This window comes from Dicentrarchus labrax, unplaced genomic scaffold (assembly GCF_905237075.1).
Source record: "Dicentrarchus labrax unplaced genomic scaffold, dlabrax2021, whole genome shotgun sequence".
NCBI lineage: Eukaryota > Metazoa > Chordata > Actinopteri > Moronidae > Dicentrarchus > Dicentrarchus labrax.
The window spans coordinates 4386977-4401891 of NW_026136723.1; the positions used below are offsets into that span (position 1 = coordinate 4386977).

Genomic DNA, 14915 nt, shown 5'->3' on the forward strand with positions numbered 1-14915 from the left:
CTCATCCCGGGTCCTAAGAAAAAACACCCCAGGGAGCCGGGTGACTTCAGACCAGTAGCACTGACGTCACACATTATGAAGACATTTGAGCGGCTGCTGCTCCATGTCCTCAGACCCCAGGTCCACCACGCACAAGATCCACTGCAGTTTGAATTCCAGGAGAAGGTGGGCGTGCACGTCAGACACTGTGGTCAGCAGCACCCGAGCACCACAGGGGACCGTGCTCTCTCCTGTCCTCTTCACCTTCTACACATCTGACTTCCAGTATAACTCCGGGCTCTGCCACATGCAGAAATACTCGGACGATACTGCGATAGTTGGCTGTATCAAGGATGGACGGGAGGGGGAGTACAGGAGCCTGGTCGAGGACTTCGTAAGGTGGTGCATGTCCAACCATCTGCAGCTTTACACCTCCAAGACCAAGGAGATGGTGTGGACCACATCTCCAACCCGTGTCCATCGAGGGGGTCGATGTGGAGGTGGTCAGGACCTATAAATATCTGGGGCTGCAGCTGGATGACACTCTTCACAGGAAAGGGCAGAGCCGTCTGTACTTCCTGAGAAGGCTGGGGTCCTTCAACATCTGTAAAAAACTGCTGCAGATGTTTTACCAGTCTGTGGTGGCCAGCGTCCTCTTTTATGCTGTGGTTTGCTGGGGAAGAAGCAGCAAGAAGAGAGACACCGGTTGACTGGACAGACTGGTGAGGAGAGCTGGCTCAGTAGTGGGCACAGAGCTGGACTCTCTGGTGACAGTGGCAGAGAGAAGGACCATGGACAAACTGCTGTCCATACTGGACAATGCCCACCACCCTCTGCACGACACCTTCACCAGGCAGAGGAGTGTGTTCAGTGGCAGACTGCTGTCCCAATATAGCTCCACCAACAGACTGAAAAACTCTTTCGTCCCCCTGGCCATCAGACTGTACAACAGCTCCTGGCAGGGAGGACAATAGACAATGGGACAATTTCTACCTCCATTTGCACATCCATTTAAACTCTATCTATCTATCTATCTATCTATCTATCTATCTATCTATCTATCTATCTATCTATCTATCTATCTATCTATCTATCTATCTATCTATCGTACAGTCGTTGGTTTGTCCACTCTGGGCTACTGTAGAAACATGGCGGTTCAACATGGCGGCCTCTGTAGATAAAAACACAAGTCTTATTTTCAGGTGATTATACACTAATGGAAACATACCTATGGATATTATATTCCCTTTCTGACTATAGATCCTCCTCCATGTGACACACTGGACCTTTAAATATGAAGATAAACACTAAATGTGTATTTTGGGCGTTTTCTTTCCACTAATCTGAAAAAGACGTATTATGGAAGCAAAATAGATCTCAAAATGATCCAGTTTTTGGATGTATAGTGTCTTGCCTTAAATCGCTTTAATTTGCATCCCTTGCATTAAAACTGGAGACAACGGATCAAACTGAGCTTTTTCATTTATCTTAAAGGCTTTTACTGTGAAAAGCAGAGGAAGCAAGATGAGTACTGAAGCCAGAAAAGGGTTTGGCGAGCGTCCTCTTGCGTTCTCAGGCTGCTGAGGATCTGAGATCCAACCGCAGAGAAACACAAAGAGCAGATTTCAAGCTGCGTGAAATCAGGATTTCACAGAGCTTAAAAACTGTGTGTCTGCGCCTCCCGAGTCTGAGCCTGCAGATTGATTACAGCTCGGATTAGTTTTGTGTTTGGTTATTAATACTGTAAACTTCCACAGGAGAAGGAACAGGGAGGCCTGAGGAAGAGGCCGAGTCATTCTCTGGTTTTAGGGTGGTCTGTCTCTCTCTCTCTCCATGTCTTTTTTTAAAATTTGTCCTTCATCCTGACACACACCTCTGGCAGCCATGTGTGCACTCACGTCTGCATCACCTGTGTGTGTGTGTGTGTGTGTGTGTGTGTGTGTGTGTGTGCGCAGTAAATTGTGCCACCGGCGAGAGTGTGTGTCTTTAAGTGTGTGTCTGCTGGCCTTGAATGTGCGCCCTGAGTGCCAGACTGAGAAAGTGGAATCTGTTTTCATCCTGACAGGCAATCCACCAGCTTCTCCCGCTGTGTGTGTGTGTGTGTGTGTGTGTGTGTGTGTGTGTGTGTGCGTGTCTGTCTGTGTCTGTGTGTGTGAGTGTGTATGAGGACAAGTATAGTGAGGACACAGATGTGATTACACACTCACATTGCGGGGACTCGCCTTATTTATGGGGACAAGACCTTATAATGTAAATCATTAAATTAGCATTGACTTTTCGTGGCATCTGGCGGTGATGTTGAAGACTGAATATCCCTCGCTTCGGTACGAAGTCATGGGCGTGGCAAAATGGCTTGACAGTGCCCCCTAAACTGCAGCCCCTGAGGCACATTTCACTGATATGTATGAAAATTGCTACATACATGTATCACATACACATCCTGACAAAAAAGCCTCTTGTGGTATGGGTCATACCCTGAAAAGGGAGTCAGCCATTTTTAGTTTAGTGGTCATGCTTGATGATTTCCACATCGTACTTTAACAAACTCCTCCTGGGGAATTGATTCCATCAACTTCAGTTTTGGTCAGTGCAATTTAAAGACCATCATGATTAAAAGTTGCTCTATTTGTGTTTTTTTTTGGCCTTTTATTGGCTTTATTGAGACAGCTTTAGATAGACAGAAAAGGTGGGTAGAGAGAGAGGGGATGACATGCAGCAAAGGGCTGCAGGTCGGATTCGAACCCGTGCCCTTACTTCTTTTGTTGCACTTCCTGGTGTGTCTCAGTACCAGATGTGGCCAAAGTACACACATTCATTACTCAAATAGAAGTACAGATGTGTAAAAGACGACTCTGGTAAAAGTAGAAGTACAGATTCTTAATTCCACTACTAAAAGTGATAAAATACAGGCTCTGAAATCTATACAAGTAAAAAGTACTCTCTTGGTTTCTGGTTTTCACTGAAACTTCAAATAGGTTCGAGTCTCCAGTATTTGTCTTATATTGTTGTCTTGTTGTCTGTCGTGTGCAAAAAATATAATAATCAATAATTCCCATCATATGCATTAAAACTAAAGTAACAAGCCTTCATTTAAGCAGAAGAAAGTACAGATATTTGTGTATAAATGTAGGGGGCAAAAGTAAAGTACAGAATATTAAAGTATTTGTTCTCAGTTACTTCTGACTTTTGAACCCCGCCCTCCTCTGTGTCTGATTGGCTAGTGTTCATTGGAGCCAATTAGAGCCAACACATAGCTAGCTTAGCGCTGAAAAAACAGCGCTGAGAATGTCCTGATGGATAAAAAAAGCCAAAATAATTAGTGTTAAGGTTGTGCACAGGTTGAAATACCCTTTGAGAGTTAAATCTCTTTCCTCCCAAAGTTTTTATGTCCACAGGCTTCTTGTACCTTTTGACTTTTTATCAAAGAACCAGTTCTCTTCTAACACACTTCCGCTTCTGTACCGATGATTCAACCAGGAGGCTTTGATGCCGATCAAAGCCGTAAAAAGAGCTCCAACTGTAACTCTTGTAACATTGTCTGTGGGGTAAATGAACGGGAACCAGGTGGGCTGAGATAACTGTTGGTATGCCTTTGTCTGAGGTGCAAACGTTGTTTTATGGATAAAAACAGAAACAGAATTAGTGAATAATTAGAATCTTTTGACCTTTGATTGGAGCTCTTCATCCCGTTGCGTCCTCAATGGTTTAATAGCACCAATCAATTCATATTCACACAACAAACATACTGCACTCACTTCTAGTTTATTCTGACCAATTTCTGGACTTAAAGGCTCCATGTGTAAGATACTGAAGCATTTTATGTTTCAATGTGAATCAGTGTGTGTGAGCAGAGAGTGAACAGGTTGTAGTGTAGCTTTGTCCCTCTGCTGTCTGTGGACTGATCTCTATGTGTCTCTATGTAGGATGAGGGTCAAAGGTTGTGACCTTTATGCTCCCGAGTGCCAACAGTGGGCAACACAGAGTCCAACACAGAGTCCACAACACAGAGTCCAACACAGAGTCCACAACACAGAGTCCACAACACAAAGTCCACAACACAGAGTCCACAACACAGAGTCCACCACACAGAGTCCACAACACAGAGTCCAACACAGAGTCCACAACACAGAGTCCAACACAGAGTCCAACACAGAGTCCACAACACAGAGTCCACAACACAGAGTCCACAACACAGAGTCCAAAATCAAAGCTAACATTACTGCTAAGCTTGTGGAACATATTGTCTGATTGTGCTTTTAGCTGGATAACGTTAGCTTGGTTGCTGACATGGATGAATTACTAGCTACCTACCATAGCTAAATACTGTCAGCTAGTTTCATCCAGACTCCCGGGGCTGATGTGGCTGGTTTGCTGTTTGGTTACTTTGTTAGCTGGTAGATAACTTTTTTTTGCAGATGGCTAACATTAGCTTGCTTGCTTGCTAACATTATCGCTATCAAAATCTTTTCGTTTGCTTATGTATTCTGACAAATGTTGTTGATGCTAGCCAACAATAACTGAGGTAGCGGTACAAAGCTAACAGTAGCTTTGTACAAGCCAAGAGCGATGTGAGGCAGGGGCATTCAACTAGCTAACTGTAGCTAAGCTAAGTTGGGGTTGTCCTGCTTAATATTGAATTTTACTGGTGATACTTCATTCATGTTACTTTTATCTTTGGGCTTTATGGTGTCTCATCTTCTTTTACTGATTCATAATTACTTCCATTAAATTTCAACTTTGTTTAATGAACTGTACGCCTACATGCACATACTCAGGGCAGAAAACTACACTTTCAGACTCCAGTTTGCCCCTCACAGCCCCGGACCAAAGACCAAAGACCCAGCAGCACCTCTCTCCTTTCTCCATCCTCCTCTCTGGAAGCTGTAAATGACCAAATTGGTAATTTTGCCTTCACGCTGCCGACCTTAATCACATTACCAATTATCAGCCTTCATAATAAACACCTCTGCCGAGCCGCAGTGACCTCTCCGACACCAATCTCATTAAAACCTCAAAGTCCTTCTGACGTTCTCCCAATAACAGTTAATCCAACGCCACCGGAGGGCCGGAGAGGCGATCCAGCGGCTCGGCCGACACAGTCAGTGATTTGTGGTTTGAACTGTCTGGCACACAAACAGGAAGCTGCGACCAGCTGATTTCTATCAATTATCTAAATTAAAGCGGCTGCAATATTTCAAATGGGAGGATGTAGAAAGGACACAGATCGTCCACTTAGTGTTTGGAGTTTATTAGGATGGAGAGCTGAACAGAGGCAGGTTGATGGATAGAGACAGGAGTGAAACAGACTGATCAGGACTTTTCAAGGCCAATACTGATAGTTCTGCATTAAAGATATTTGACTGCATGTTTGTTCAGACATATCCAAGAAAATATTTCCTCAAAAACTGGCCCAAATGAACACTGGTTTCTGATTAAGTTTATTAAAACTAGTTGGTGAAGTGTTAGAAAAAGATAGTGGCCAAAACCCTATTAAACCCTATTAAATTAACTTTGACACAAGCCCAGTAAATAAGTTGAAAAAACCTTATTATATCAGGTTGGACCAACAGAAATGCTTATTGCTGAAAGAAGAAGAAGTCATTTTTGTAATTGAGTGTACGCAGTGCTTCAGTCCTGCAGGCAGAACAGTGGGCATTAAATGGTTAAACATGTTCAGGTTAATGTCTCAACTTCCACAGAAAGCCGTGTAATATTGATTAGTTCTTCACTAAATGTGTAATCGATCAAACTCCATCAGATGGGAGGACTACTGCGGCTGAACTGAATCAGATTTATGATCAAATCTGAATATCAGCTTTTTATATAAATCAGTGTAAACCTCCGCAGGGACCCAGAGGACAAATGAACTTCCTGTCTGAGCCCCATGTGACGGATTAGTCCCTCCGTATAGATGACAGATTGTCCCGCCGGCAGGAAGATCATGTTCAGGCGGCAGAAAACACGCAACAACGAGGAGGAGAACAAGATGTTTCAATTATCTAAATGAGTCCGGGCCAACTGATGGGGATCGCATCAAGCTCCTCAATTTGTTCAATCTGAAAGTCACATTCAGTTTATCTGCTCGGGGAAAGAGGATCCAGACTGTTTTGAGCTTTTTCTGCACAGAAAAAATGAATCTAAGGTGTGTGGGTGAAGACAAAGAAACCCTGAGAGACGTCTGAAAACAGCCCGAGAGGTGATGAAGAAAGAAAGGTTTGGTTTTGACAGCTTCAGGACTCGACAAAGATAAGATCATCAAGAAACAAACAAAAATAACAAGAGAAAGAGATGTTAGATGCTGAACGGAGGCAGGAAAGCGCCTGTAAAATGGCTCGTTAGAGTCGAGAGAGAAGACAACGGAGGCACAAATTCACAATTAAAAGGTTAAAAGTCCTAATTATTCCTTTTGGTTTCTCATTATTTATTTTATTCATATCTCATTAATTATTCTCATTTGAAACTGCAGCATCGTCTGATTTTATTACAAAAAGAAGAGAACAAATGAGAAACATCAAATGAAATGCATCCGTCTGTCTGTCACTGAGTCCTGCGGTCTCAACTGAGTCAATTAGTTCTCCTTCAGAGAGCTCTTATTAGCAAATATCGACATTTGTTTGAGGGGACGAACGGGATCCAGCCCGAGGTGACGGAGCTGATTATAATGAGAGGCCGAGTTGAACTGACCGACAGAAACTGATTTTCTTGATGGAATTAGTCCAGTTTCAAGAATCAGGGGTCTCAAACTTCTAGCCCGTGGGCCATTTACGGCCCTCCGGACCGCAATACAATGTCAAAAATATAAAGATTATTATTGTTTTCTCGTTGTTTCATATAAATAAAATGATAATGATCAAAATTTATACATACACGATTAAAAAGAAATTTATTTTTACTGTCAAAAACTGGCAGCTGTGGTTGTCAGAACTTTACCGTAATAAATACAGTAGAACATTTTCTACTACGACGATAACAGGATATTAATATTGTTGAGTTTGAATCCATATTTTACTGTATAACTACAAGTTTTTACCATCAAAAGAAACAGTTTTGACATGAAAATAAAATAATGATTAATGGTGTGATGGTGAATTTCTGTACAATTTACAGTCTGTACTGTTAAAAAAAAGGGGCGCGTCCACCAGTTTATGTCTACCATCACCAAAGTTTCAAATCCTTTTTTTTTAATTTCCTTTGAATACTTCATCAGGGATGAGTTTTTATTATATTTTTAGGAACTTTTTATACAAAATATGTATTATTTTTAACAATAATACAAACTTAATACATCACACTTTAATTCAGTGTTTTCTTCTCACTGATACTTCGTGCGTCGGTGGAGGGAAAATTACAATGTTTGTCGAGTGCAAAATAGGAATTATACAAGCGCCAGTGTACAAAGTCAATTGCGCTGAGTGCAAGATAGAGCCCTAAGACAGATACTCAGTCTGTGTCAGGGACGGAGAACCTCCCCTCTTCCTCCTCCTCCTCCTCATCTTCCTCCTCCTGTTATGTCACACATTGACGGAGCAGAAAATAAGGAGGCGTGAAGGTGACACGCTCCTCTCTTTCATCACCTCTCCTACCTTGTTCTGTCACACCGAGTGACAAATGAAAAGGAGAGAGGCGGTCCCAGAGGTGACGAGCTCTGCTCCTCCTCTTCCTCCTCCTCTCTTTTCTTCTTCTTGGGTCTACACAAAGAAAATAATTGATAGATATAATAGATATCTTTCTCTCCCCCCTTCACGCTTCCTCTCCTCTTGCTTTATTCAATTCAATTTAATTTTATTTGTATAGAGCAGGTCTACGTTTATCTGTCTTGATCTGAAGTATCGACACTTTCACAGGAGGTACTGGAGTAGAAATTGAGATGTGTTTTTGTTTTCTTCAATTTAATGTTTAATTTAGTGACATGTGATTGGCCCACAGCTAGCAGCTACAGCTAGTGGCTAGCAGCTAGCGGTTAGCAACAACAGCTAGCAGCTACATACAGTCTGTGGTGGTGAAGTCAAGTGCGATGTATTTGACGTTACTAAAAAAAGGTATTGAATAAAGTTTTAAGACAAAAACAGACTGATTTTGGTTGTGATCAGCAGCTCATATATTTGTTCTGCCTGTATAAGCTGCTGTTCAGTACAAATATCAAACGACTTTGTTATAATTTGACTTTGAATGGATGTGTCGTTACTTTTACCCGTCAGTCAACAGTTTAAACTTAAATAGTTTGTGTTCTTCTTTATTATAATGAATCTTGTAATTATGTAACTGCAAACATATTATGTCCTTTATCTTCATTTAATACATCAAATTCAAATTTAAATTTTTAAAACATTTTTTTTTCATTTTTAATTAATTTAAACAATTTTAATTCAGTTCTAACACAAGTTTATTTCATTTAGACTTAATTACAGTTATTAAAATTACATTAACTCAATTCATGAATAACTAAATATTATACAATAATATTAATACTATTTGTTTATTTATTTTAAGTTAAAATCAAACAAAGGACATAAAAAGGACAAATGATAATATGGTCCGTATATGTACATACATCAGTGTGGAAACTCACATTGTTAATGTTGGTTCATTTGTTTTATTCTATTGTAATTTCATATTGGAATATTTGTGTGTGTGTGTGTGTGTGTGTGTGTGTGTGTGTGTGTGTGTGTGTGTGTGTGTGTGTGGGGGAGTACACAGACAGGTGTGGTGTTAATGATTCAGAGACTCCGACAAACCTGGAGGATTTCTTCGTCTCCTTTTACCAGCAAGTAATGAAAATATGAAGCGCCTCTCTGAGCCGCCTCAGTGTGTGTAAGTGTGTGTGTGTGTGTGTGTGTGTGTGTGTGTGTGTGTGTGTGTGTGTTTTATTCCTTAAATCATTAATTTGCTGCTCGGAGCCAAAAGCAGCCCCGATGTCAATTCTCATTCAGCGAGACAAGGCCGAGACAAACTGCCTGCTCTAATGAACAAACACTGACACACACATGCAACACACACACACACACACCTCTCTCTCTCTCTCTCTCTCTCTCTCTCTCTCTCTCTCTCTCTCTCTCCTCAACACACACACACACACACACACACACACACACACACACACACACACACACACACACACACACACACACACACAGGTGGCTTTATTTAGGGCTTGTTGGAGACATTTCGTTTGAGTCCCATTTCCCGAAAGTAATTTACACCTCGACGTCTGAGCAGTGGACGCTGTGGAGGAGGAGCTCCTGATGTAACACTGCAGGTTGAAGCGCTCAGAAATAAATGGAGGTTTGGTTCAGCTCGATTTGTTACACAACCTCTCATATTTAAAGTCCACATGAAACAGAAATCAGAGAGCTGTTAGCTTCCTCATATTTATGTATTTTCTGTAAATAGCGCTGTGTTAACCCCCCCCAGTTCAGCAGATGTAGTGGATTCATTAGTGGACTCTGTCGGACTGGGAGCTCCCAGTGAACAGCGGGTCCAGCATCTGATGCTGACGGAGGACAGTTTGACTGCAGCGAATAAAGGACTGAGGGGGTTTTATTGCCGGTTAACAGTTGGCTAACATTAGCTGCACAAACTAAGTAGCTAACGGCATCTAACGTTACAGTTTTGGGACAATTAACTTCTGTTAGCAAGTCCATCTGGAAACTCCATAAATGACCTCAGTACCGCTGTCGTCAAACTGTCCCTGAGTTTTTGTGAATGTTTTGTCACCCATTGTTAACAATATAATATATATGAGAATGTGATCTTAAAGGGTTGATTTCATTTCACCTGGATTTTAAGAGTACGTGTCCTCCAACACCATCCTGAACAGTTAGTTGTCCAAATAGGATGTCAGAGAGTGATTCATCATAGCATAGAAAATGTTTGTTATATATATTGATGATATATTGATGATAACCTCTGTTTGTTATTTCTCACTGCTCTGTGTTTCTGTCACCTGTACATTGTACGGATAAAGAAAACAATAAATACATTTATATTTTACCCAGAATAATTCATAATAATAAAGATAATACAGCTTTGAAACAGATTTGACTTGACTTGGTTTTGCTCTGTGACCTGGTAGTTTAATATGGAGCTAACTGCTAGGCTAAATGCTAATCCCTCATTTATATCTGCAGACAGAGAGGATAAACCAGTCTCTCTCTCTTTCTGACAGCCGACGCCCACCATGACCTGCTGACATCACCACGCCCCGTCCTCCCCCCTCCTCCTCCCCCTCTCTCTCCTAACAAAATGGCTCCATCCGACTGGCTGTTACTGTGGCGGCCGCCGCTGCTGCTGCTCATCCTCACTTCCTGTTTCCCGTCCGAATCGGCCTCGACCACGCCCTTCCCCAAAGACCTGGAGCCAATCAACGTGGTCAACTCAGACCGTGAGCAGACTCTCTCTTTGATTGGTTCTATTTCAAATGTGGTCGTTTTATTTGTTTCTCCATTACAGACTGTTTACAGTCATTAACTGGTAGCAGCTTTGCCAACAAAGTACCTTATTTTAGACTTACACAAGCATACCCTGCTTTATGGTCTGTTTTACTCTAAATGGGACCATCAGTTACTAAATGAACATCATGCTGTATGGAAGAAGACTGAAACTAGAGATTAAGACCACAAACTCATCAGGAAACTGTTTACTGAGCTCAACAATCAACTTCTCCATAAAACCCAATACTATCAGCCCATTGAGCTGCCCCCTGCTGGCTGTTAGAGAGAATGTAGGTTTGAGACACTTCCTGGAAGCTCTGTCTCTGTATTTACATGCTTACTGTTCTCTCGTTCTGCAGAGTCCTATCAGTTTCCAGGTTTTCAGGGTTTGCTTCAGGACAACGACACACTGCGTCTGGGCCTGGACTTCCAGAGGTTGCTACGCATTAACCATATGTTGTACATTGCCGCCAGGTCAGTAAACACACACAAAATAGATGTCTAATTCAGATGTTTTCAGCAGTTTGATATCCAACAGATCAGGAGTAGGACCAGAGGTTTTGGGTTTAGTTGTTCAGTGTCAACAGGTACTTTGTCTGGAGCCATTTTGGTGTTCAACATTCAACAATCGCATAGATGGAAATCCACTGAAGAGAAAGGAACACATCAAATAATGCAGTGCAGAAGTGGGACCAAGTCTCAAGTGATTGCACTCAAGTCTCAAGTCATAATGTGGCCACCTTGCAGTTTTTGTACACAAACGAAATGATCTTTGGTTGTTATTTTGTCCAACTGGCACTCCATAACGTAATATTAGTTCTGTGCGGTTCTCTCCTGCGAGTTGATTGGACGCTGGCAGATCGGTTCAAACAAAGTGGATCTGTGAAATGTAATGTCGACTGGGAATGAATAGTGTGAGTTGATTCAGGAAATGATGGGAAACTAATTGGTTCGTGGCGCACTGTTTGGACTTGGGTGAAGGTATCAAGTATTTTCAAGTCAAAGTGAAGTCATTGGTGTTAAAGTCTGAGTCGAGTCTTTTTTTGATTTTTTTCAAGTCGAGGCTAAATTTCTGCCTTGAGTCCAAATCATTGGACTCGAGTCCAAACCTCTGCAGTGAAGCGACAAGTGTTGTTCCAATCTGAGCAACAAAGTCTTGAGTGAAAAGTTTCTTGATGATCTATTTTCAACCTTTAAGAGCAGGCCAAAAACTTCCAACTATCCGTATACTGTATAAATATTATGCACATTGAAGGAAATATTGACAGATATCAGCATAAATGATGCAACATTTTTTTTCTAACTTTCTTGCAAATATTGTATGTTTGACTTCATCCTCAGTTTAGTTTTAAGGCTGCAATTACAAAGTCTGTATCTGGATTAACTTTTGAATTTCATGTGTTTTTTGTGGGATGTTATTTTAACTGTAAATTAGATGCTTTGATCTGATTTAAATTTTTCTGTTGCCTTCTTCTTCGGTGTGTAAAAGGGAAGATTAAATTGTAGACATTCACTAACTGCAGTAGAGGAAGATTAAGTCAGGATACTAAACAAGTGAGGACAGGAAGAACAAGAACACACGTACAAAGACATGGACAGACATGATGGGATGTACTACATATATATGTTGACTGTGCTTTGAACTCTTCAGGGATCACGTGTTTGCTGTTAACCTGACGACAGCTTCAGAGGAGTTCGTACCTCAGCTGGTGAGTAGAATTATATGATAAACACTTTATTTTTTGGATTTGTTTCTGGGAAACAAACATCTTTCTGCGTCCAGGTAGACGGGCAGGTTACAGCTTTTGGTTTGAAGACAAACTCCAGAGGTCCTTGAGTTAGAAGTGATGTGCAGTCGTTTTAGCACTGCATTAATGCTATTTAACAGCGATAAAAATGCAGGACAACTGATGCTAACAAACATTAACTCATTGAGCAGGAGGAAACCTCAGTAACAAGCTGACTTTCATGGAAATCTGAAAGAAATAAAAAAAATTGAAGGGCTAAATGCATCATCACCCATAACCATTACTTTGTGACACTTCAAGCCAAGTGGAAAGTTGTCATTGGAAACTGCTTGGCAGGAACTTCAAAAAAAAATAGTGCCAGGTGATTGGATGAACCATCCATCTATCACTGTCTATCATGGGCGAACTTCAACCCATCAGATCAATGAACCATATAACGTAGTCAAACTCTTAATGAAACCAGGCGGGAGAAGAGAGAAAACATCTTGTCTATTGGGAAAGTGAAGAAATATTCTCCAATTCTGATATAGCTGCTGCTAACTTCTTTAGCAGCAGCCATTGTCACAGTCACGTCTCAGACACACCGAGCATTAAACTATGCCTGTAGCTGATTGGTTCGAACCACTGTGGTTAGACACAAGTAAATTGAAGCCTGGCAAGAATGATTATGGCGTGATCTTGTGTTTTTCGAGATCCAACTTCCAACCGGACAGAAACTAAATAAAACTCACCAAAACCGTATTTGTTAGTCCTTCCAACAATCAGCAACTCCAGTTTGGTTGAAATAAACCCTTAAATCACTGACGTAGAAGAGAAAACAGACCTTTCAGGCTCTAAAAACCCTGCTTTGTTAGCTTCTCAGTGTTGACCACAGACCACACCCACAGAGGTCAGCATAGACTCTTCTCTGCCATAATATGATTTTTTAGCTTCTCTTCATCAGTTTTGCTGGGTACATTGAATCAACATCACAGTCACGTCTACGCCACAGCTCCGCTCCACTGTGATTTAGTCTTACATAAGAATCTTCCCCTCAAAGCTTCGAGAACGACATCAAACCTGACAGCTGACAGCACAGCAAAAGAGCCTTTTTACTTTTTTGCACAATAGACGCAGTAAATATCAGAGCGGCAGAACAAAACTAGAGCAGCTCGTAATGTGTGAGGCGGCACAAAAGGACACGTTTGCCTTTGATCAGCACACCTCCTCCTGATCAAAGGGAAAAGGTTACAGGTTGGCTCTTGGTAGTAATGTTCCTCTCGGTGCATTGTGGGACGGCCTACAGCAGCTCTTTGATGTGAGCTGTTATTGTCGTTATCAGTGATCCGACCTCAGGACCACATCACCTCCTGCTCCACCATTCATTCTCTGTTTGTCTTTAAAGCTAAGTTTTAACATTTTAATTATCGAGAGGGCAGTTTGAGTTGTGGATGTGTCTCTCAGCCGGAAATAATCGCTATCATTACCCTCAATGGAGATTTTTCATGTATTGTTCCAGAATGGATATTCTTCTCTATTGCATGTCAGAGGGAACAATATCTTCTTATTATATATAGTGACCATTGAGGGAACAAAGAGCCAGAGAACCAAAATGGATGCCTGTAAGATCACTAGAATCCATCTTGCCAGGATTCAAGGTATGCACTTGCGATGTAACCACAGTGGTTCAGACCAATCCACATTTTTTTAAGAACTACAGGCAGTTTAGCGCTAGGTATGTGATGAAGTGTTTGAGAAGTTTGCTCGAAAACAAGTAGTTAGTAAGTTGACCTTGAGCTGAGAAATATTTTATCAATCTGGTTTTGAAAGAACAATCAAGTTCAAGCTCACCGCTGGTTCTGCCTCTTTATTGATTTTTATTTATAAATGAATGTCACTCTCATCAGGTGACTCTCAGAGATTTAAACCTAAAACAAATCTGGCACCAGCACCATATTTGTGGTGTAACTTTACTCACCGGTGGCTGGCGACATGTATCTAAACTGCAGCCTCAAGAACTGCTCGCTGACTCACCTGAAGTGTTCCTGCACTCAGATAATGACTCACTCTCCTCCTCACCTGGGTGCTCGCAAACGTTTACATCTCATCAATAGGGCTTCTTGCACAAGCGACTCCACGGTGACGAGAAAATTATACCTTTCACACAGATTGCATCCTGTGTTTCTTCTTTCTGTGTTCCAGAAGCTGACGTGGCGATCCAAAGACGTCAGCAAGTGTACCGTCAGAGGGAAGAACAGCGTGAGTTTCCACCTCTTGCCTCCTACTTGTTCTTCATTTTACAGTTTAATTTTCTGTTCACAGGTGAATGCTTTAACACATAGACATAGAGTAAAATATGCAGATGAAATCAGACACATTTTCTTAGTTGTGTGGAGAGACTCCAAACAAAGTGTTTCATCCCTGAGAGCCTGTTAAGACCTGATATAAACATGCGTTTTCAGTGATCCGATCACAACGGTACGTCAGATTACACCTGGCATTAAAATACGCCACGAGTTAACACTTGGATTGGATCTCACTTTTCCGATCTATGCACAAATGAACACAATAGGACTGTATTCTGCTCAGATGTCCATTATTACTATCCTTTTGCCTGTTCAGTACAAACATCTGACTATTCGTTGCATGTCTCTAGCCCTGCATGATGCTAATGCTAATAAACTGACCTTTATGAGCATGACACAACTGTGTGAAAATCTGATGTTTTCACCTCACAGATGACAAAGAATTAATGCCAGAGAAAAATAAAGTGTGCATC

The 14915-nt window shown here is 41.5% G+C and overlaps 1 protein-coding gene across 4 annotated transcripts in view; it reads left to right on the forward strand.

Annotated features, from left to right (window-relative positions):
* LOC127357965 (semaphorin-6D) overlaps positions 1–14915 on the forward strand; it is a 140680-nt gene that overhangs the window by 66823 nt on the left and 58942 nt on the right. For all 4 annotated transcript variants that reach the window (XM_051390626.1, XM_051390624.1, XM_051390622.1 and 1 more), the window contains 4 exons: positions 10145–10360; positions 10769–10883; positions 12061–12118; positions 14339–14395. In XM_051390626.1, the coding sequence (XP_051246586.1) occupies positions 10222–10360; positions 10769–10883; positions 12061–12118; positions 14339–14395 (369 nt within the window). In that variant the 5' untranslated portion in view covers positions 10145–10221. The remainder of the gene's footprint in view (positions 1–10144; positions 10361–10768; positions 10884–12060; positions 12119–14338; positions 14396–14915) is intronic.